At 43.3% G+C, this 23,497-nt stretch overlaps 2 protein-coding genes across 3 annotated transcripts in view; one reads left to right on the top strand and one right to left on the bottom strand.

Annotated features, from left to right (window-relative positions):
- The first annotated feature begins 91 nt into the window (after positions 1-91).
- Positions 92-20,680, top strand: LOC145361127 (calponin-1-like). The gene is made up of 7 exons (XM_080216749.1): positions 92-233; positions 1,758-1,879; positions 2,426-2,492; positions 13,330-13,467; positions 13,572-13,688; positions 17,161-17,307; positions 17,583-20,680. Exons 1-7 carry the CDS (start codon positions 174-176, stop codon positions 17,895-17,897), a joined length of 966 nt encoding a protein of 321 aa, XP_080072875.1. The 5' UTR covers positions 92-173; the 3' UTR covers positions 17,898-20,680.
- Positions 20,681-23,267: 2,587 nt separating this feature from the next.
- Positions 23,268-23,497, bottom strand: part of elof1 (elongation factor 1) — a 30,604-nt gene continuing 30,374 nt past the window's right edge. For both annotated transcript variants that reach the window (XM_080216535.1, XM_080216534.1), the window contains one exon: positions 23,268-23,476. In XM_080216535.1, coding sequence (XP_080072661.1) covers positions 23,412-23,476 — 65 coding nt within the window. In that variant the 3' untranslated portion in view covers positions 23,268-23,411. The remainder of the gene's footprint in view (positions 23,477-23,497) is intronic.

Here is a 23,497-nt window from a genome sequence, read left to right on the forward strand (position 1 = left end):
ATTGTTAGCTAGACTTTCCTGATTTGCTACCTTCTGAACCAATAGGAAGGTTTCTTAGACCCAGCTAATTCAAGAGTTTGAAAGGTTTTCGAAATTTGGGACTCCCAGAACGAACGAGAGAGAGAGCAGGTGCTGGTGTGTAGGGTCGTAAGTTTGCAGCTAACAACTCAGAGATGTCAGTGCATTTCAACAAGGGACCTGCATATGGCCTCTCAGCAGAAGTGAATCGTAAGGTAGGAGCTGGTCTTTCTTTTTGTGTACAAAGATTGAGAGTTTTTTGAATAAGGAACGCTATTGGAATGTTACTGGTTAATCACAGGCTCCCAAACATTTATCAACAGATCACATAATGATTTTCAGGATTTATTATATTTAGAAACTTACAGAAACTTACTGGCAGCTTCTACTGAATTCAGTGAGTTTTGACATGTGGTACTCTCTGAAAACATTCCTTTAATTATTAGCTAGCTAGTTGAGGAATCAGGTTCCAAAGAAAGGTTAGAAATGAGCGTCAAAAATCGTTAGAGATCAGCAAAGTGAAGATAAACTATACTGGAGAGATTAATCTCCTAAAGTATTGGATCAATAGGATGTGAACGACAGCCAACAGGCAGCTGTTAAATGGCAGCACTTGCGTGGCTCCAAACTGCACCTCCTGCGAGATTTAATCCCAATAAATCTATTTGTGTTCGTAGAGTTTACAGGGCTGGGGAATCTGTGAACTCTTCAGTTCATGAAATTCAGTTTCATAAACTTTTCACTTTGGATATGTCGACAATTTCTATCTCGCTAGAACTAATATTTAAATAGTTTAATTGCAGTCTCTGACAACAGTGGTATTCCCTTTATAAACAAACTGAAGAAGTTTAGTTGAGTAGAGGAGTTGTACTAAGCCTCAATGTACCACAGAAACAACTTACTCAAATGAAAGGGATAACTGCAATTATTTTTGATTTAAATCTTCAGTTTCACTTTGCATTTCACATTTTATTCTATTTAAATCATTTTAGTTATAAATGAATAGATGTTAGTTTCTGAGAATTAAAATTTCCTACTTTTGGCTTCACTTTCCACAAATGCAGCACAGGTTAGATACAACAACAACTTGCATTTTTACTCACCTTTAACATTGCCACACATGTCAAAGCACTTCACAGGAGCATAAGGAAATAGAATTTGAAAGGGAACCACAGGAAAATATTAAAAGAAAGCAAACTAAGCATTAAAATTTCTATACCAATTGATAACATTGAAAGTTGGACAGGTTATGCTAAACATTGTTTGACCACACTTGCGAGTACTATGCACAATTCTGGGTGACAGATTATAAATGTATTGGAGATGGTGCAAAACTTGTCCTGGGCTAATATCAGAATTTTGTTTTGCCTATCAGGAAAGGATGAACCACCGGTCGCTTATTTCTTGAAAAGTGAAGGCTGAGGATGATTTAAAAAGGTCTTTAAAATTATGAAAGGGTTTAATAGAGAAAACATAGAAAGGTTATTTACACTTGTAGGACAAGAGCAAAACTCAAGGCCACCAATATACAATTACCAATAAGATACCAAATAGAGAATTCAGGAGGAACACCCTTACCCAGAGAGCAGTGAGAATGTGAAACTTGTTACCAAATGGAGTAGTTGAGATGAATAATACAGATGCATTTAAGGGCAATCCGGATAAACAGATGAAGGAGAATGAAATAAATAGTTTTGCTGATGGTTTCGTAGCACTTAAATCTGATGTCTAACCTATAGATTGCCCAGAAATATGACCCACAGAAAGATGAGGCAATTCGGAGGTGGATTGAAGATGTTACTGGAGCAACTCTTTCAGAAAACCTCATGGATGATCTGAAAAATGGAGTCATACTGTGCCAGTAAGCAGAACTATTGGAAATATCAAAGCCACAATTTTGGAAATAGATGTATCCAAGTGTAGAAATCAAAAGCTCCAACCTACATTTGCATCAAGCTGATCACACCTTTGATATATGTACACGGCTATGCCTCCAACACCAACACTAATTTATATTTTCCACTGCATCTCGTGACGTCTAACTTCTTAGAATTCTATTCAGTAACCCACATTAGTCCTCACTATTCTGTAATATTTACCAGTGGCTCTCTGTCCCATTCTGTAACCGCTCATCAATATTCTCTCTAAGTTGCACAACTGTGCACCCATGCAGCTTCCAGGAAGCTACCACACATTGACAAAAAACCATCCACAATTAACAACATTTTAAGGAGAACATTGCTCCTCAATGCTTTCTCTGTTCTGTAATGCTGCCAGTGCTTTACTATCCGGTCCTGTAACCTTTAGTACAAACCTGCCAAACTTGATTTTACAATATTACAATAATAAATATTTCTCCCATATTTACATGGGAAATGATTTCATGCTGTATTTCCTTCTATTTAAGGCTCATTAATAAACTGCAGCCTGGTTCAGTGAAGAAGATTAGTGACTCCCCACAGAACTGGCATCAGGTAATGAGTTAATGAATTGAAAGTATATATGCTGTTTGGTGTGGGCCATAGTGTGAATTTGCAGAATTTTTTAAATTCATGGAATATGGCATTTGTTGGTAAGGTCATCTTTTATTGCCCATTTCTAATTGTCCTTGCAGAGGTGATGGAATGCCTTCTGCTGCAGAGTGTGAGATATTGGTACTCACTGAAGTGTTTGGTATGGAGCTCCAGGAGTTTGACCCATCAACAATGAAGGAATAATGCTAATAACTCCAAGTCAAGATAGTGTGTGTGACTAAGTTTAGGTTTATTTATTAGTGTCACAAGTAGGTTTACATTAACACTACAATGAAGTTACTATGAAAATCGCTAGTCATCACATTCCGGCACCTGTTTGCGAGAATCTAGCATGGCCAATGCACCTAACCAGCACATCATTCTGATGGGAGGAAACCAGGGCACCTGGAGGAAACCCATGCAGACACAGGGAGAACGTGCCAATTCCACACAGACAGTTACCCAAGCCGGAAATCGAACCTGGGTCCCTAGCATTGTGAGGCAGCAGTGCTAACTACTGTGACACCACAATTAGGAGGAGAACTCACAGATTGTGCCATTTCCACGTGCTTGATGTCCTTGTTCTTCTGGGTGATGGTTTAGAAGGTCCAACTGAAGTTGGCGCCGTGCAGCTTGAAAATAGTATCTGCTACTGCCACCGCCTGTGGTGGAAGGAATGAATGTTTAACATGGTGGATGAGATGTCAACCCAGCTTGGATGTCTGGATGGTATTGAGCTCCTTGAGTGCTGTTGGAACAATGCTCATTCAGGCAAGTGAGGAGTATGCAATCATCCTGCCTTGTGCCTTGAAGATAGAGGAAAGGCACTGAGTAATAAGGAGCGAGATACTCACTGCAGATTTCTCAGCCTTGTAGTCACAGTATTTATGTGCTAGTCCAATTAATTTTCTGGTCAATGGTGACCCCAGAATGTTGATGATCAGTGAAAGGGGGATGGAATATAAAAGTAAGGAATATACAGGGCAATCTTAAGAGTAGAGTGTATAGTTCTGGTCTCTTTAATTAAGAAAGGATATACTTACGTTGGAAGCTGGTGAGTGAAGATTCACCAGGCTGATTTCTGGGATGAAGTGGTTGTCTTATGAGGAAAAGTTGAGCAGGATAGACCAATGCTCATTAGAGTTTAGAAGAACAAGGTGATTTCATTACCATAAGACAGAGAAGCAAAAGTAGACCATTTTTAACGGGGCGTTATGCTGGCAGTTTTCAAATCTTCTGAGTCTTTTCCAGAATGTGGATTACTAGTGCATCCACTATCTTTGTAGCTTCTCCCTTTAATATCCTCGGATGCAATCCATCAGATTGGATATATCACTTAGGGCGAATGGAATCAAAGGTCATGGGGAAAAAACAGGACTATTGAGTTGAATGATCAGCCATGATTGTAATGAATGGGCAGAGCAGGTTTGAAGGGCCAAATGGCCTCCTCCTGCTCCTATCTTCTATGTTTCTATCCAGGGGACTTCATAGAATCCCTACAGTGCAGAAGGAGTCCATTCAGCCCATCAAATTTGCACCAACTCTGACAGAGCATCTCACCCAGGTGCTACACCCATAAGCCCAAATAATTAACCCACTAATCCCCCTAACCTAATTATCTTGGGACACTAGAGGCAATTTAGCATGGCCACTCCACCTAATCTGCACATCTTTGGACTGAGAGGGGAAACTGGAGCACCCGGAGGAAATGCTCATAGACACAGGGGGAACGTGCAAACTCCATACAGTCAGCCAAGGCTGGAATCGAACCTGGGTCCTGGTGCTGTGAGGCAGCAGCACTAACCACTGTGTCACCCTTTGTCTCAAATAGGAGCAGGAGTAGGCCATTCAGCCCTTCAACCTGTTCCACCATTCATTATGAGTTGGAAGATCATGGCTGATCATCCAACTCAATAGTCTGATCCCATCTTCCCCCATAACCTTAGATATAGCTCTTGGGGTGCAGGGGACCAAACTCCTCCTTGAAAACATGTAATGTTTTGAGTTCAACCACTTTCTGTGGTAGCAAATTCCATAGGCTGACTACTCTGGGAGAAGGAATTCCTCTTCATTGCTGTCCTCAAAGATTTACCCTGTATCCTTAGACTATGACCACTGATTCTGGACTTCTCTCACCACAGGGAATATCCTTCCTGCATCTATCCTGTTTAGTCTTGTTACAATTTTATAGGTTTCTATGAGATTCCCCCACCCTGCCTCCTTTATTCTTCTGAACTCCAGCGAATGTAATCCTATTTGACTCGATCTCTCCTATCAATCCTGCCATCCCAGAAACCACTATAATCCCTCAACAGCAAGAACATCCTTCCTCAGATAAAGAGACCAAAATTGCACACAATATTCCAGATGTAGACTCACCAACGCTCTGTACAATTGCAGTAAGACATCCCTATTCCTATACTTGAATCCTCTCATTATGAAGGCCAACGTACCATTTACCTTCCTTACTGTCTGCTGCACTTGCATACTTACCTTCAGGGACTGATGTACCAGAACTCATTGCATATTTCCCTCTTAATTATTATTCATTTAATAATCTGCCTACCCGTTTTTGCTACCAAAATGGATAACTTCACATCTATCCACATTATACTGCATCTGCTATGCATTTGCCCACTTACTCAGCCTGTCCAAATCACACTGAAACATCTCTGCATCCTCCTCACAGCTCACCCTCCCAGCCTGCTTTGTGTCATCTGCAAATTTGGAGATATTACATTCAGTTGTCTCATCTAAATTGTTACTATTTATTGTGAATAGCTGGGGTCCCAGCACTGATCCCTGCAGTACCCCACTAGCCACTGCTGTCATTTGGAAAAAAAAACATTTATTCCTACTCTATTTCCTGTCTGCCAACCAGTTTTCTAACCATCTCAATAAACTACTCCCAATCCCATGTGCTTTTATTTTACATACCAATCTCTTATGTGGAACTTTGTGGAAAGCCTTCTGAAAGGCTTTTAGTAAGGCGTTTGATAAGGTTCACCATGGTAGGCTTCTGCAGAAAATGCAGATGTATGGGATTGAGGGTAATCTAGGAAATTGGATCAGGAATTGGCTGGCAGATAGGAGACAGAGGGTGGTGGTTGATGGTAAATATTCGTCATGGAGTTCGGTTACGAGTGGTGTGCCTCAGGGATCTGTTTTGGGGCCACTGCTGTTTGTAATTTTTATTAATGATCTGGATGAGGGTATAGCTGGGTGGATTAGTAAATTTGCTGATGACACCAAAGTCGGAGGTGTGGTAGATTGTGAGGAAGGGTGTCATAGTTTGCAGGAAGACTTGGACAGGTTGCAGAGCTGGGCCGAGAGGTGGCGGATGGAGTTTAATGCGGAGAAGTGTGAGGTAATTCACTTTGGTAGGAATAACAGATGTGTAGAGTATAGGGCTAACGGGAGGACTCTGAATAGTGTGGATGAACAGAGGGATCTAGGTGTATGTGTACATAGATCCCTGAAAGTTGGGAATCAAGTAGATAGGGTTGTTAAGAAGGCATACGGTGTCCTGGCATTTATTGGTAGGGGGATTGAATTTAGGTGTCGCAGCATCATGTTGCAACTGTACACAACTCTGGTGCGGCCGCACTTGGAGTATTGTGTGCAGTTCTGGTCCCCACATTATAGGAAGGATGTGGAGGCATTGGAGAGGGTGCAGAGGAGGTTTACCAGGATGTTGCCTGGTATGGAGGGGAGGTCCTATGAGGAGAGACTGAGGGATTTGGGGTTGTTTTTGCTGGAAAGAAGGCGGCTAAGAGGGGATCTTATTGAAACATATAAGATGATTAGAGGTTTAGATAGGGTGGACAGTGATAGCCTTTTTCCTCAGATGGAGAAAGCTAGCACGAGGGGGCATGGCTTTAAATTAAGGGGGGGTAGTTATAGGACGGATGTCAGAGGTAGGTTCTTTACCCAGAGGGTGGTGAGGGATTGGAATGCCCTGCCTGCTGCAGTTGTAAATGCGCCTAGTTTGGGGGCGTTTAAGAGATCCGTGGATAGGTTTATGGATGGAAAGGGTTTGGTTTAGGTTAGAGGGTCATTGTTTTTTAACTGGTCGGCGCAACATCGTGGGCCGAAGGGCCTGTTCTGCGCTGTAATGTTCTATGTTCTATGAAAGCCCAAATTACATCCACTGGCTCCCCCTCATCAACTCTACTAGCTACATCTGCAAAGAATTCCAGTAGATTTATTAAGCATGATTTCCCTTTCAATAATCCAAGCTGACTGTCTGATTCTACCAGTTTTCCAAGTGCTCTGCTATAAAATCTTTGATAATGGACTCTAGAATTTTCCCCACAACCGACGTCAGGCTGACTGATCTACAAGTCAATTTTCTCTTCACTTCCCTTTTTTAACAATGGGGTTACATTAGCTACCCTCCAATCCGTAAGAACTGTTCCAGAGTCTATGGAATCTTGGAACAGGGCCACCAATGGTAGTCGGCACATGTGGGGAAGCAGGGTGGTTAGCATTGCTGCCTCAGTGGCAGGTTCGATTCCCGGCTTGGGTCACTGTCTGTGCAGAGTCTGCACATTCTCCCCAAATCAGCATGGGTTTCCTACAGGTGCTCTGGTTTCCTCCCACAGTCCGAAGTACATGTTCTCCCTCAGTGTACCCAAACAGGCGCTAGTGTGGGGCAATTCGGGGATTTTCACAGTAACTTCATTGCAGTGTTAATGTAGGCCTTCTTGTGACACTAATAAATAAACTAAAAACAAAACAAACTTCTTCTAGGGCCATTTCCTTTAGTACTCTGGAATGTAGATACTCAGGACCTGGGGACTCCTATCCCTTCTACTTCCCCAACACCATTTCTATACTCGTATTGATTTCCTTCAGTTCCTCCCCCTCATGAAAGAGACCCTGTGTTCCCAGCATTTCTGGTCTTTTATTTGTGTCCTCCTTTGTGAAGATAGAACCAAAGTATGTATTCAGTTGGTCAGCCATTTTTTTTATTCCCCATTACAAATTCCCCTGTTTCTGAACGTAAGGGACCTACATTGTCTTCACATTCTTCTCACATACTTATACAATCTTTAACAGTCAGTGCTTATGTTCTCCGCAAGTTTACTCTCATACTCTATTTTACCCTGCTTAGTCAGTCCCTGTTGATTTTTTCTGGCCAATTTGTGCCTCTTGGATTTAATACTATCTCTTGTCAGCCATGGTTAGTCATCTTTCCCATTTTACTTCTGTGCCAGACAGGAATGAACATTCGTTGCAGTTCCCCCACGTGCTCTTTCAATGTTTGCCATTGCCTATCCACTGTCATCCCTTTTTAGATAATGTTTCCCTAGTCCATCATAACTAACTCACACTCATACCGTCATAGTTTCTTTTATTAAGATTCAGGATCCAAGTCTCAGAATCAACCACGTCACTCTTCAACTTGATGAAGGATTTGATCATGTTATGGTCGCTCTTCCCCAAGGGGTTGCTCATAACTTATTATTCCTTTTTCTTTTTTACGGTACCCAGTCTAGAATGGCTTGCTCTATGGTTGGTTTCTCAACATATTGGTCCAAAAAAACCATCTGGTAAACACTCCAGGAATTCCTCCTCTATGGGCAAATTAATCTCAATACCAATCTATACACAGATTAAAGTCATCCATAATTACAGATATTCCTTTATCACACCAATCTCTAATTTCCTGTTTAATGTCATTCCCATCACCACTGCAGTTTGGAGGTCTGTATAAAACCCAGACTAAGGTTCTTTGCCCCTTGGTGTTTCTCAGCTCTACCCATACAGACTCTATATCGTCAAAGCTGGTACCTTTCCTCATTATTGCATTAATTTCCTCTGATCCACCACTTTCTCTTTCTTGTCTGTCCTTCCTAAATACTGAATATCCTTGGATATTCACCTCCCATCCCTGATCACCCTGCAGCTATGTCTCATACTCACGGATATTCCACAGTGTCCCCAGCCACTGTTCAAGCTCTGAAATCTGGCTTCCAGGAGCTGCAGCTAGAGATACGTGTGGCATGGTGGTACAGTGGTGAGCACTGCTGCCTCACAGTGCCAGGGATCCAGATTCCATTCCGGCCTCAGGTGGCTGTCTGTGTGGAGTTTATACATTCTCCCCGTGTCTGCGTGGGTTTCCTCTGGGTACTCCCGTTTCCTCCCTCGGTTAGGTTGATTGGCCATGCTGAATTGCCCCTTAGTGTTAGGGGGACTAGCTAGGATAAATACATGGTATTATGCAAATAGGGCACAGATGGGACTGTTATCACTTTTGGCTCAATGGCATGAATGGCCTCCTTCTGCACAATGTGGGTATGCCGGTGTTGGACTGGCGTAAACACAGTAAAAAGTCTGACAACACCAGGTTTTAGTCCAACCTATTTATTTGATAATATACTCGCAAGGGGCTAACCCGAAAGCTTGCGAGTATATTATCAAATAAATAGGTTGGACTAAAACCTGGTGTTGTCAGACTTTTTACTCCTTCTGCACTACAGGGATTCTATAATGATACATTTTGGTCCTGGGCACCATAAATGTTCCTGGCTTCTCACATAGAGTATGAGGAGGACACCACAGCTTTGAGCTCTCCTGCCATGACTTACCCCTTTAAGTTAATCCTTTTGGAACATGCTTAATATCAGTTACTCCGGGGCCCTTCTTCACTGGTACTTATTATTACAGAATACAGCCCTTACAAACTATAACCACAGAAGAGCTTACAAACTAGAAGCAATAAAAATAGTAAATACTTACCCGACCTTACCCACAATTACGAATCGGCTTTCTCCTTTGTAGCCTCTACTCCTGATGCAGGACAAGAACACTGTCTGAAGATTAGAAAGTTAGAAAGCTAGAAAAGCACCTCTTTCCCCTCAGTGCACACTCACTCTGAGTGTGCCTCACTCAATGTGCTCTCTCCAACTTCTCATGCATAACGCTCACTCACTTCCTTCCTGTCTGTCTCACGAAATTCACATACTTCTAAATATTTAGTTCCTAGCTTTGATCTCCTTGTAACTATGTCTTTGTAATGGCTGCAAGATCATACCCACAAACCTCAATTTGTGCCATTAGCTAATTTATTCTGTGCCGAACAGTTCATGAATTTAAGTAAAAAGCCTTTTTACCATTAGTTCCTCATTTGACTATATTTGCTATTTTTAATGTTTGTACATTCTAGGTATCATGATCTATATAGCTGCCTTGCAATGCTGCCATATCGTTTTGTTTTGTAAACTTATCTATCCTCTCTCCAGAGCCATTCCTCTCTATTTATTTTAAAGCTCTACTTCCCTTTTTATGTATTTTGCAAGAACATTGGTCCCAGCATAGTTCAGATGTCTGCATCATTTATCCTATGCTGAAACTTTGCACCTTTCCTGCTCCTCCACATCTAATGTCCAGGATTCCACCCAAATTCTGAGAGTCATTCTCCATTGCCAGCGGTAGCCCCTCTTCACGATCAGGTTTCTGCCCAGTTGTCCTTACCAGCCTATCCATCTGGACCTATGCCCATGATGGCAGAAGAGTGATAATACTCTGCACTGTCTACTTACTGGGACATTGTTTAAAAATAAAGGGTAGTCTATTGAAAAACGGAGATGAGGCAACTTTGTTTTTCAATCAGAGGGTCTAGAGTCTTTGGAACTCTGTTCCTGAAAAGGTAGTGGAAGCAGAGTCTTTGAATATTGTTAAGACAGCTGGATACATTCTTGGTAAGCAAGGAAGTGATAGGTTCTTGGGGGTGGGCGGTTTGAGGTTATTATTAGATTAGCCATGATCTTAATAAATGGTGAAGTAGGCTGGAGGGGCTGAATGGCCTACTCCTGCTCCCTGTTCTTATGCTTACTGCCCATCTTCCCCACCATCTGTGCCATGTCATGGGTATCTGTTGGGAGCTTGGCAGGATCACAATGTTCTCCACTCCTCCCCTTCACCCCTAGTTATACAAAAGCAAAGAGCTTTACACCCAAAAAAGGAATTATTTCCGAACGAGAGGCTGAGTTCAAATATAGATAAGCAGAGAGGAAATCTGCAAGCCCTTAGTTCTGGTGAAGTGTCATTGAGAAATGGAAAAAAAGCCAGGAAACATCTATATATTGAACAAAGAACAAAGAACAAAAACAGCCCAGGAAACAGCCCTTCGGCCCAACGAGCCCACGCCGCCATCTCAACACCACCAGTCCCCCTCTCCACCCGCGACCCCTGTCTAATGTTTTATAAGAACATAAGAAACATAAGAAATAGGAGCAGGAGTAGGCCATCTAGCCCTTCGAGCCTGCCCCGCCATTCAATAAGATCATGGCTGATCTGTCGCTGCTCAGTTCCACTTTCCCACCCTCTCCCCATAACCCTTAATCCCCTCTCTTATCAAAAACCCATCAACCCGCGTCTTAAAAATATTTAGCGAGGCAGCCTCCACCACTTCAACGGGCAGAGAATTCCAGAGATTCACCACCCTTTGAGTGAAGAAGTTCCTCCTCAACTCCGTTCTAAACCGCCTCCCCTTTATCTTGAGGCTGTGCCCCCTAGTCCTACTGTCTTTTTTGAGCGGGAAGAGTCACTCCACCTCTATCCTATCCATCCCATTCATCATCTTATACGTCTCAATGAGATCTCCCCTCATTCTTCTAAACTCTAACGAGTACAAGCCCAGTTTATTCAGCCTCTCCTCATAGCTCAACCCCCTCAACTCCGGTATCAGCCTAGTAAACCTCCTCTGCACTCCCTCCAAGGCCAAAATATCTTTGCGCAGGTGTGGCGCCCAAAACTGCACACAGTACTCCAGCTGCGGCCTCACCAATGTCCTATACAGCTGTAGCAAGACCTCCCTACTTTTATATTCAATCCCCCTCGCTATGAAGGCCAGCATCCCATTCGCCTTCCTGACCACCTGCTGCACCTGCAAGCTGGGTTTTTGCGACTCATGCACAAGGACCCCGAGGTCCCTCTGCACCGTTGCCTGCTGCAGTTTTTCGCCCCGTAAGTAATAGTCCTTCCCATCCAGATTGAGGGCAACTGATTTAGGGACAATTTATTCCTGCCAGTCAGCCTAACAGCACATCTTTGGGGTGTGGGAGGAAACTGGAGCACCCGGAGAAAACCCACGCAAGCACGGGGAGAATGCACAAACTCCCACAGACACCGGCCCAAATCCATGTGTCTGCACAGCAATCAGCGATAGTCACTGAGCTGTCGTCTTGCCCAATATCTGGTCCAGTTTAGGCACACACTAACGACATGAAGCACTAGGCCAATCTCGAACAACCAAGAGCAGCCCCAGTACGACCCATCGCGTGTATGCCCCTCGTTGGACACAAGGCGGACCGACTTAAAACCTGTGAATGAAAAGGAAACAAAAACATTATTGTACCATAAAAGGGGAGCAAATTTGTTACGGACACAAGTACAGGTTCCTGCAATACTATCTTGGACTTATGTACAATGAGGATGAGGTCAAGTAGGTTTTCACCCTCGTACACTCACAAACTGTGGGCTCAGTCTGGTGAATATGGACTCATGATGTGGAGATGCCAGCGTTGGACTGAGGTAAACAAAGTAAGAAGTCTGACAACACCAGGTTTAAATCCAACCGATTTATACTAATCAGTAATCTGTAAACTGTCTGTGCTGTTATATGCTCTGTCCGAGGCCAGAACTCTCCATTCACCTGACGAAGGGGCAAATCCCGAAAGCTTGTGAATTTACTATCAAATAAATCGGTTGGACTTAAACCTGGTGTTGTCAGACTTCTTACTGTGAATATGGACTCAGCAGAGTAAATAGTCACTCTTAGTGACGGACATTGAAGTAACTGATCCTCGTGATTCTGTGCCCTTGGCTACCCTCAGTGCTTCTTTCAAATGGTCTCCAACTGGCAGAAGAATCTATTTATTATCCGAGGGAGGGCAGTATGTGATAAACAGGGAGAGATTTCCTTGTCCATCTTTTATCTGATGCCATGAGATTTGATGGGACCCTGAGTCAATGTTGAGGACTCCCAGGGAAAGTCTCCCAACTGTGTCTACGAGCTCTGCCCTGCTGGTAGGATGGGACATACACAGTAATCATGATAGAAATGTCAGGGACATTGGATGTATGGTCCTTGGTGACAAAATGTCTCACCCTTACACTGAGAATCCCTCCATTAATGTTGTGCATCACTACCACCATGCAGGCTTAGGAGGGATGTAGGTTGGAGAAAGGCAATCCATCCACACAACCACAGGAGGTAACAAACCATCTTGAGGGAGAAGTACTAAACACTGAGCCAAATAATAGTCTCTCTGGTTTCCAAAGGAAACCAAAGTATCAGCAGACTCCTAATCAGAACTCCTCATAGCGCAGTTAACTAGCAACAAATCCTCAGAATTTCAACTAATTCCAGCTACCTAGTCAGTAACTTTCATAACTTTAAACCAGCCCCAGCTAACTACCAAGTATCCACACTGTTAGAGATACTTTCCCAATATCATGTTACTTTCCTATAAAGTATTGTACTGAATCATACCCGCCACCTGTCTCAGCATCTTCCTCAGGGACCAGGATCCTCTGGGAAAATAAATAATTCCTGGCTTTTAACCTGAAACCTTTTGCCCGAGGGTTTGATTTGCAAGCTATATTGTTCTATCGTCCTATATGTTCCAAAATAGCCTATCCAACTAGTCTGGACCCAATATCCTCAGCCAACCCATTTTTTCACAAGTTGCCCTAATTCTCTCATGGCCTAACCTGATACAGTAACAAGCAGTCAGTTCCTAGGAATGGGAATTGTTTGTGATGCTCATGTTTGCTTTTTTGTCCACAGCTAGAGAACATTGGGAACTTTATCAAAGCAATCATAAAATATGGGGTGAAACTTCATGACAGCTTTGAAGCAAATGATTTATATGAGAACTGTAACTTGACCCAGGTTCAGACAACACTCATGGCTCTGGCTAGCATGGTGAGTGTTTCTGCTGTAACTATTCTAATCTTAATTTTAATTACTTAATAGATTGTCTGACTCACTCTTCACAAGAGGTAAAATTAAATTTCTATTCCACATAGGCAAAAACAAAAGGCTACCATACAAACTCGGACATCGGTGTGAGATATGCAGAAAAACAACAACGAGCTTTCGATAGTGAGACACTGAAAGCAGGACAGAATATCATTGGACTCCAGGTATGATGTGAGAAAGTAACTGGAGAGATACTGAATAGATACTGCATACACATTGGAGAAAGAGGCATTGCACATTTAAGAGGATACTTTACTCCACACGGGAGACAGGGCCACTGCACTCCACACTGAAATTTATTTGGAGGGTGATCAGGGAGGATAGGAAGTCACTGAACTTAAAATTAGTAGGTATTCTCCCGTCCCAGGTGGGATATAAGGCAATGATATTCTGCCATCGACCCCCTTCTTATGCCTCACCCCATCTCTTTAAGTTCAGTCACCACACTCCCATGCCATGTTGTTTCTTTGCCTGTCCTGTATACCAGCTTGTCCATCTTAGAGCTACCTTCAGTATTTGCTCCTTGGACATCCTTAGTTCGTGTCCCAGCCATCTTATCAGAGCTTTTGATCTCAAGAACAATGCTGTAGCAGCCACTGTTCTTGTTATACAGTCCTCAATGGAAATTTTACTCAGGCAGTAGATGTTACATATCTCATGGAGACAACTATTATGAAAGATGTTGACCTTGCCCATGTCTGTCTTCACTAACCTCAAGCATTCAGATCCATACAGCAGGACTGATTTTACATTACTGTTATAGAGTCTGATTTTGGTCTTAGGGTGCACCATTTGGACTTGCAGATGGCTCAAAGTCTGCTAAATGCACCTCTAGCATCATTCAGCCAGGCTTTGATGCCCTTCTCAACACCGTTGTCAGTGCTGATAAGGCATGTGAAGTCCTCAACATACTCTAGTGTTTCTCCATCAATAGTAATTGGAGATGCTGCTGACATATTGACACGCATGGCTTGTGTTATCTGCTTGTTGATATGCAGACTAGTCTGTTTTGAACAAACAAAGAACAACCCAGCACGGGAAACAGGCCCTTCGGCCCAACGAGCCCACACCGCCATTTCAACAAAGCCTTTTCCTACACCTACCCTGCCCCGTGTGTATGTGAATGGCACCCCTAAGTAGCCAGATTCAGGGGAGAATAGTGTCAATTTGGTAAACCAATCAGCCTAAGAGCACATCTTTGGGGTGTGGGAGGAAACCGGAGCACCCGGAGGAAACCCATGCAAGCACGGGGAGAATGCGCAAACTCCCACAGACACCAGCCCAAGTCCATGTATCTGCACAGCTAGCAGTGATAGTCACTGAGCTGTTGCGGTGCCCGTCTGCTGGTCCAGGGTTAAGCACACACAACGACACAAAGTACTAGGCCACTCTTGAAACCTCCAAGAGCAGCCCACGCACGACCCACCGTGTGCATGCCCCTCGTTTGACATGATTTGCAAACATATTGAATCTGTCAGACCTCTGCTGGAGGTTTGTGCATCGCGAAGAGATGGCAGCAAGATCATTCGCAAAGTTGAGACCCTATAAGTATGAAAAGTGGGTCATGAATTAGACACACATGTCCAAACAGGAAAATGACCTGGGCAGCAGTTATCTCCCACCTGGACAAGCAGCTTGTCTGTGGGATCATTTTTGTTCAGCTGCCAGTGGCTTTGGTAAATCATTCAAAACTTTCTCGTGGATCCCTAAAGACCATGGAACCACTGCTAAAAAACTATGACTTTAAAGCTGAAGCAACTGAATGGCGGATCAAAAACACAAATGTCTGACAAATTTACTGGAGTTCTATGAGGATGTGTCTAGGGCGGTGGATAGAGGAGAGCCGGTGGATGTGGTCTTTCTTGATTTTCAGAAGGCGTTTGACAAGGTACCTCACAAGAGGTTATTGCAGAAGGTCAGGGGACATGGAGTTGGGGGCAGGGTGTTAGCGTGGATAGAGGACTGGTTGTCAAATAGGAGGCAGAGAGTGGGGGTCAATGGGTGCTATTCGGATTGGCGGATGGTGACTAGTGGAGTGCCCCAGGGGTCGGTGCTGGGGCCTCAGCTATTTACCATTTATATAGATGATCTGGAGGAGGGAACCGAGTGTAGGGTGTCGAAATTTGCTGATGACACCAAAACTGGTGGAAAGGCAAATTGTGCGGAGGGTGGGGAGAGTCTACAGAAGGATCTAGATAGGCTGGGCGAATGGGCCAGGAACTGGCAAATGGAATTTAATGTTGACAAGTGCGAGGTGGTCCACTTTGGTAGGAATAATGGTAGGAAGGATTATTACTTACATGGAGAAAAACTGCAGCAGGCGACAGTGCAGAGGGGCCTTGGGGTCCTTGTGCATGAGTCGCAAAAACCCAGCTTGCAGGTGGTCAGGAAGGCGAATGGGATGCTGGCCTTCATCGCGAGGGGGACTGAATATAAAAGTAGGGAGGTCTTGCTGCAGCTGTATAGGGCATTGGTGAGGCCGCAGCTGGAGTACTGTGTGCAGTTTTGGGCGCCGTACTTACGCAAGGATATTTTGGCCTTGGAGGGAGTGCAGAGGAGGTTTACTAGACTGATGCCGGAGTTGAGGGGGTTGAGCTATGAGGAGAGGCTGAATAAATTAGGCTTGTACTTGTTAGAGTTTAGAAGAATGAGGGGAGATCTCATTGAGACGTATAAGATGATGAATGGGATGGATAGGATAGAGGTGGAGAGACTCTTCTCGCTCAGAAAGGATAGTAGGACTAGGGGGCACAGCCTCAAGATAAAGGGGGGGCGGTTTAGAACGGAGTTGAGGAGGAACTTCTTCACTCAAAGGGTGGTGAATCTCTGGAATTCTCTGCCCATTGAAGTGGTGAAGGCTACCTCGCTAAATATTTTTAAGACGCGGGTTGATGGGTTTTTGATAAGAGAGGGGATTAAGCGTTATGGGGAGAGGGCGGGAATGTGGAACTGGGCCACGACAGATCAGCCATGATCTTATTGAATGGCGGGGCAGGCTCGAAGGGCTAGTTGGCCTACTCCTGGTCCTATTTCTTATGTTCTTATGTTCTTACAACAGCTGAACCTTATGAAGGTCTTGATACCCAGAGTAGTTCAAGAATTTAGAATCCAAATTTGAGGTCAGCGATTAGAACAAAGAGCAGCTATGGGCAGTGGCACATCGAACATTAACCTAGCAGTTAGGACTGAAATTTACCCAGTTACAGCCAGGAAAACTTATTGTGTGAGGAGGAGATTAGGATAGAAAGCACAAAGGATGGCCCAAGAATAGATTCCACAGCAAAGATGTTTCCGTGCACGATGGAGGGTGACTGCTGTAAACTGGATGGAGCAGCACTGCGTTGTACATTATGTGACAGGAGAAACAATGCCGTACAATTACACACACAATTTTTGGAGTCAGTGCAAAATCAGCCTGATGATTAGGGTAGTGTGAAAGTTCCAATAGTGTGAACATGTGATCTTCTTCAGATCATATCCTGACCATTAACAACACAGCAGGCACAGTCCAGTTAAAGGGAGCATTCATCTCCACAGAGTGAAGAAGCTGATTCCCTTTTCTTGGGCTTCACCCCAAGAGAGGAGAGCTTTTGTTTTCTCTTTTGCATCCTAATTTGTATGTTTACTTTTCTCCAGATGGGGACAAATAAGTTTGCCAGCCAGCAGGGGATGACAGCCTATGGTACTAGAAGGCATTTGTATGACCCCAAAACTGGAGTGGAGAAGCCTCTTGACCAGACCACCATTAGCCTCCAAATGGGAACCAACAAGGGGGCCACACAGGTATGGGTCAGAACGTGAAAGTATGGAGACAGGAGAAATAACATTGAAAGATTTGGAAAATGCTGAGTCCTATATAAAAATGGCACTGTACAATCATAGCTTTCATTGCTGTTCAATGAAAATGTTAACTCATTCAGTCTGAGAGAATGAAGTGAATGTGACAGAATAGACATTATGGGAAAAGATGAGCTAGATGGCAGGGTGTCGACAGTATGAGTACAAGGTACTGCAGGGCACACGGATTACTCTCTGACCAATCCTCTTGCTGATTACAGGCTGGAATGACTGCTCCAGGGACACGGAGACACATCTTCGATAACAAACTTGGAACTGAGAAATGTGACTCCACCATTGTGTCACTGCAGATGGGAACTAATCAAGGTGCTTCACAGAAAGGAATGACTGTTTATGGGTTGAGCCGGCAGGTATTTGACCCAAAGTACTGCTCCACCTCCAACTTCCCTCTCAACAACGGGAACCAGCTAGCCAGTGGCTCTGAATGCAGTGAGAGTGACTACCCAGCAGAGTACAAGTACAACCAGCAAATAGATCCCAATCGCCACATGCAAATGTTTCAGGACTTTGAGTAAGGAGAAAGCAGTGGCACCGCCTAACAAACTGGCTTGTACAAGTGTGCATCGCAACCTTACACATCTCTTGACTGCAAACCCTATGCTGAATACACGGGCTTATCCCAGTAGATGTTACAGGCAGAAATCTTCCACACAGCTATACAGAATGCTTCACTGTCAGTGCACACTGTGGCTGAAATGCCTGCTTGGTTCTGCTGGTTGAATGAAGTTTACTTGAATCATTTCTTGGAACTAGCTCTGGGGTGGTCAATCAACGCCAAGAGGAGTCAAATAAGCTAGGTTAATGTAATAAAATAGCAAAAGCCCAAATATATCCCTCCAGATCTAAGACAACCAAATTCCCCAGCTCCCTCCCCATCCCCCTATCCAGAACTATGAGAAATGACATGAAAATATAAATCACAAGTTTAACTTTAAATTATTCTTTTTCTACTCAATATGTCAGCACCAGCTCAACTGTTCGTAAACCTTGCAGTAAATTAACTCATGACAGTAAATCTTTATAAAATGCAAGAACTGTGTGCCATTGAAAACCACCCTCTCTACCATAACACAGCACACTGATCCAGTCATTCCTAGTTGCTTTGTTGTGCATTTATCAATGATGTCCTTGTCCCAGCCATCTTCAGCTGCTTCATCAATGACCTTCGTTCCACTGTAAGGTCAGAAGTGGGGTTTTCACTGATGATCACTCAATTTTCAGAACCGTTCCTGACTCCTCAGATACTGAAGCAGCCATGTCCAAATACAACAAAAACTGGACAATATCCTTTCACCTGCTCTTGTAGCTGCAGTATTTACTTGGCTAGCCTGGTTGAGTTTTTGGTGAGTGGGAATTCCCTAGGATATTGATGTGGGAGTTTCAGTGATGGTAATGCCGTTGAATGTTAAGGGGTGATGGTTAGATTCTCTCTTGTTGGAGATAGTCACTGTCTGATATTTGTGTGGTGTGAATATTACTTGCCATGACAGCTCCAAACTGGATATTGTCCAAGCTCAATCTATAAGGCACGAGTCAGGAGTGTGACGGAATACTCCCCAGTTGTCTGGTGGATGCAGCTCCAACAACACTCAAGGAGATTGAAATCACCTAGGACAAAGCAGCCTGCTGGATTGACACCCCATCTACAAACATTCAATTCCTCCACCATCGACACCACAGTAGCAGCAGTGTGTACCATCTACAAGGTGCACTGCAGAAATGTACCAAGGCTCCTTAGCTTCACCTTCCAAACTCACAACTTCTAATGCCTAGAAGGACAAGGGCAGCAAATACATGGCAACACCACCACCTGGAAGTTCCCCTCCAAGCCACTCACCATCCAGACTTAGAAATATATTGTTATTCATTTACTGTCACTGGTTTAAAACCCTGGAACACCTTCCCCAATACAATCTAGGTGTACCTACACCACGTGGACTGCAGCAGTTCAAGAAGGCAGCTCACCACCATCTTCTCAAAAGCAACTAAGGATGGGCAATAAATGCTGGCCTTGCCTGTGAAATCCACATCCTTTGAATGATTTTTTTTAAAATGTGCACTAACAAATCTCAAGATACCGATAATGAACAAGATGGATCTGTGAAACCTGCAGTGTTACTGAGGTGGTGATATTTCTATAACACTAGCTTTGAGAATCAATTTCACTAATTTCCATTATTGTGATATTTATGTGATAAAGTATAGAAACAGAAGCATCAGGAAGTGCGGAAGTAGCTTGAGCTTCAATTCAGCATTGGTACACAAACAGCAACAGAGGAAAGCCTGGCTTGGTGGGCATTCTTTAAAAGCAGTTAGGTTAGTTTTTAGAATTAGAAGTGTTTCGCTTGCAGCATTGATAATGTGTAAACTCTATAACCAGCAGTTGTATAGTTACCAAGAATACCCTGCTTGCAACAACACTTTTCAAATTCAACAACCCTGGACTTGCAGGCACACAACTAGATTCGACAAGAACATCAGAGGGTCACACCTGATCTTGGTGCTTCTCTTCCCCGGCTCACTGCGGTTTATTCAGAAACATCACTTCCAAAAAGTGTATAGTGTTAAACAAGACTGTGATATTTAATTACAAAGAAGCAACAGCAACCAACCTCAAGTATACTGACCCAACAGGCAAGCCTCAGATGACAGAGCTCAATCAACTTAGTACTGACGACATAGAATCATAGAACCCTATGGTGCAGAAAGAAGCCCTTCAGCCCATCGAGTCTGCACTGACCACAATCCCACTCAGACTCTACCCCCATATCCCTATATATTTTACCCGCTAATCCCTCTAACCTAAGCATCTGAGGGGCAATTTTAGCATGGCCAATCAACATAACCTGCACATCTTTGGACTGCCCCTTTAGTTGACCTTCAGCTGTGCCAGTCTCCCTGCACAGGCTTAGCAGAAAATGGACCCACTGTCCTTGTGGACACAGCATAGTTAAATCAGTTTAACACCCAACTGGCCTCAGTAAGTAATGCCGCCACAGAAACAGGTCAATGGGGGGTAAAATATTCAAAAAAGCTCAACGTAGCGACTCCTGCAAATCATACTGACATTTTAGTCAATATTATATAGTACCTGGAAATCTCCACAGAAATTATTTGCCTGTTGGGCTGTGTCCTGGGAATGTGATTAATAACTTCAGTAAGTGGTGTTAAACTATCCCCTGTGGCTAATTAAAGAGCCTCTTACTGCAATGAGTTTAATTTAATGTGAATTGTGCACTGCTGTCCTACTACAGAGCACATGGTATTGCTAACTGTTAATAAAACCAGACCAAATCAAGTTTCAGAGTTATTGAATGACTACTCACAAAGCTCTAATTCTTCTCTGGGCCTATTCTGTTTGCAGCTACATCAGAATATTGCTGCACCAACAAACTCAGCCTGAGGTGAAGCAGGTTACACAGGCTCAAAATGCAGGGGAAAGAGTGTGCTGGAAGTGGCTTTCAGACTCAGACCAGCAGAGTGGGGGAAGGAGATTGTTGCAGGAAAAGCTGACACTCAGGCTTGAAACAAAGCACAAAATACTCTAACTTAGACTTGGGGCTCAATTGACTTCATTCACACTTTGCCAATGAAACCCTCACTCAAGTAAACTTTTGGAGAAAAGTACTTTTAAAGGTATCAAACTCTCAGGTCTTGTTGCAAAGGCTATAAGGATGTGCAAGATGAAGCAATAGATGGAGATGATGAAAGGTCAGGGGAGGGAAGGAGCGAGTGTGGGAGAGAGAAGCATTCACATTGATTACATGTGAGCAGGTTAAGACTATTTCATTACAAGGATCGCAGCGCCAATGAATTCAAACTTGTTCTACACAATACAATAAAGTATAAATTCCAGCAGCAAAGCAGTAGAGGCTGTATGTGGATGTAGGTTCAACCTGGCTTTCGGTTACTGGTGCAACACCTCTTGGCACATCAATCATCATGAAGTATTTGGCCCAGAAAATCAATCAAATCCTGCACAACCTTTGAAATGAAAACACAATTTCTGAACTCATTAATATCATTGTCCATGTTCACCACCTGCTGGTGAATAAGATTATGACAGGTTTAGATAAAGTAGACAAAGTCTTCCCGATTGTCAGGCTCGTTTTTCAGAGACCCTTACGTACTTGATGCAAGAGCAAGACACTGATCTGTATTAAAAAACCCAGTCCTTTATTTTCAAGCTGTTTTTGGAGGATTGCTTTACTAACTCAGAACAGTGTTCTGAGCTTAGCCGAGCCATACTCTCTCAAACAGGGGGGAATCTCCCCCTTTATACTCTTTTTATAGCAATTAGTCATACACACACAGTATAACTTCATCCAGATTACATGCTTAGCAACAGCAAAAGTACGTACAAATACAGTAGGCGAGTAAAAATATGTCGAAAACCCACCCCCCCAGTTGCCATCGAAACTGCACGTCCACCATTGCTCCAGTGTGAAATAACAACCATTCTCATATATATCTTAGGACGTTACTTTGCCCATAAAGCGAATGTTATCTCCTTCAAACAAGGACAGCATTTAGCCAAGTCCAATCTAGACTGATTTAATAAAGCAAAAGTTTCGTTATATTTCGTTATTTACAAGGCCAGAGTGACAATTCAGAATAGGGAGTATCAGCACAGGTTGTTTCAAACAAGATGCAGTTAATCACAGCTTTAAGCTAATGCAGACTTTTCACTTTATCATAAAGCAACCAGCTGCATTTGCAATTTTGCAGGATCTCACCTTGCAAAACCTTTTTTTTCACAAATGGCCAAGATCATAGGAGATTCATGGGACGTTAACCCCTTAACATCTCATTCCCTCCTTTTATCATTCCATGATAACACTAACCTCTTTAGAGGGGAACTTGTGCTCTATGATATGCTAGGCATTGGCAGACACCCTTCAATAAACCTAGTAGTAAGCAAACTACCAGGATAATGACTCCCATGTGCATCAGCATCCCTCCCAGTCCCCAAAGAGGTTACCAAAAGGCCACCAGCCAGAAGGATTATGGTTCTTAAAGTGTTGCCCTTCAGCCCTAATTTTGTCAGCCATCTTTTTAATATGCTCAGCTAAATCAGTGATACTGTCCGAGGAGTCTGGAAAGTATCAGTCACTCAGAGTCCATTAGGGCGCAAGTGCCTCCTGTTGCTGGCAACAAGTAATCTAAAGCCATTCGATTTTGGAGTGCCACCGTCTGTATAACTACAACTTCAGCTGAAACTTCAGAGATAGCAGTGCTCACATCCTCTAATCCATCCACAGTGTCATTAGCTATTTTCTCAAGAGTTGATGCCATATTGATCAGCTCCTTTGCTGTCCCATAAGGAAAGGCTAGCATCCAATTTAACTTACCAAAACCCTGATGTGGGGGACTCGAACCAGGTTAACATCCCACTATAACTAATGGTACAAGGGGTACGAGGCACAGATTTAAGATTTCAGGTAAGAGACATGGAGGGGTGCAAGGAGGAACTATTTTAATGCAGTGTGTAATATTCTTGACTTGGAGATGTTGCAAGGCTTATGGACACAGAAAGGGTGAATGATTTCAAAGGGAAATTGAATGCGTATCTGAATGAGAGAACCCGACAGGGTTATGGGAATAGAGTAGGCAATGGCACAGATTGGATTACAATACAGTGACCTTAATGATTATGATTCATCCTTAGCATTACGTAAATCACTAATTCATCATTGTCACACTTGGTAGTGAGCTGCGTGAGCAGACTCAGTCCTGTACTTGGGCTCATCAATTTTAAAAAGGCCAGACAAGTCAATGTATCCATAAACAGGCTTATTGGTGAAAGGATACGCACTTGCATCCGCTGAATGGCAAAAAGCTACCCATCAAAACCTCAATGTTAAAAAGTAAAAGCACACAGTGAATGGAAGAATTCTAACCTTTTAATAACAGCCCAGAAACAGTCCAAAGGTTTACAGAAGATTCTGCATGAACTCATTATATACAGTCAGCACAAAAGAAATCTGAAAAACTCCTCGAAATAAAAACGTAAGTGACTTGATCCTAAACTACTGGTTTGCTGCTTCACAGGCATCAATCCAATCACTGTAAACATCCACCGGCTCCGACAGATCTGAGTAACAACAGTTAAAGA

Source organism: Carcharhinus amblyrhynchos, chromosome 33 (genome assembly GCF_965287045.1).
Source record: "Carcharhinus amblyrhynchos chromosome 33, sCarAmb.v2.hapA, whole genome shotgun sequence".
In the NCBI taxonomy this organism is placed as follows: domain Eukaryota; kingdom Metazoa; phylum Chordata; class Chondrichthyes; order Carcharhiniformes; family Carcharhinidae; genus Carcharhinus; species Carcharhinus amblyrhynchos.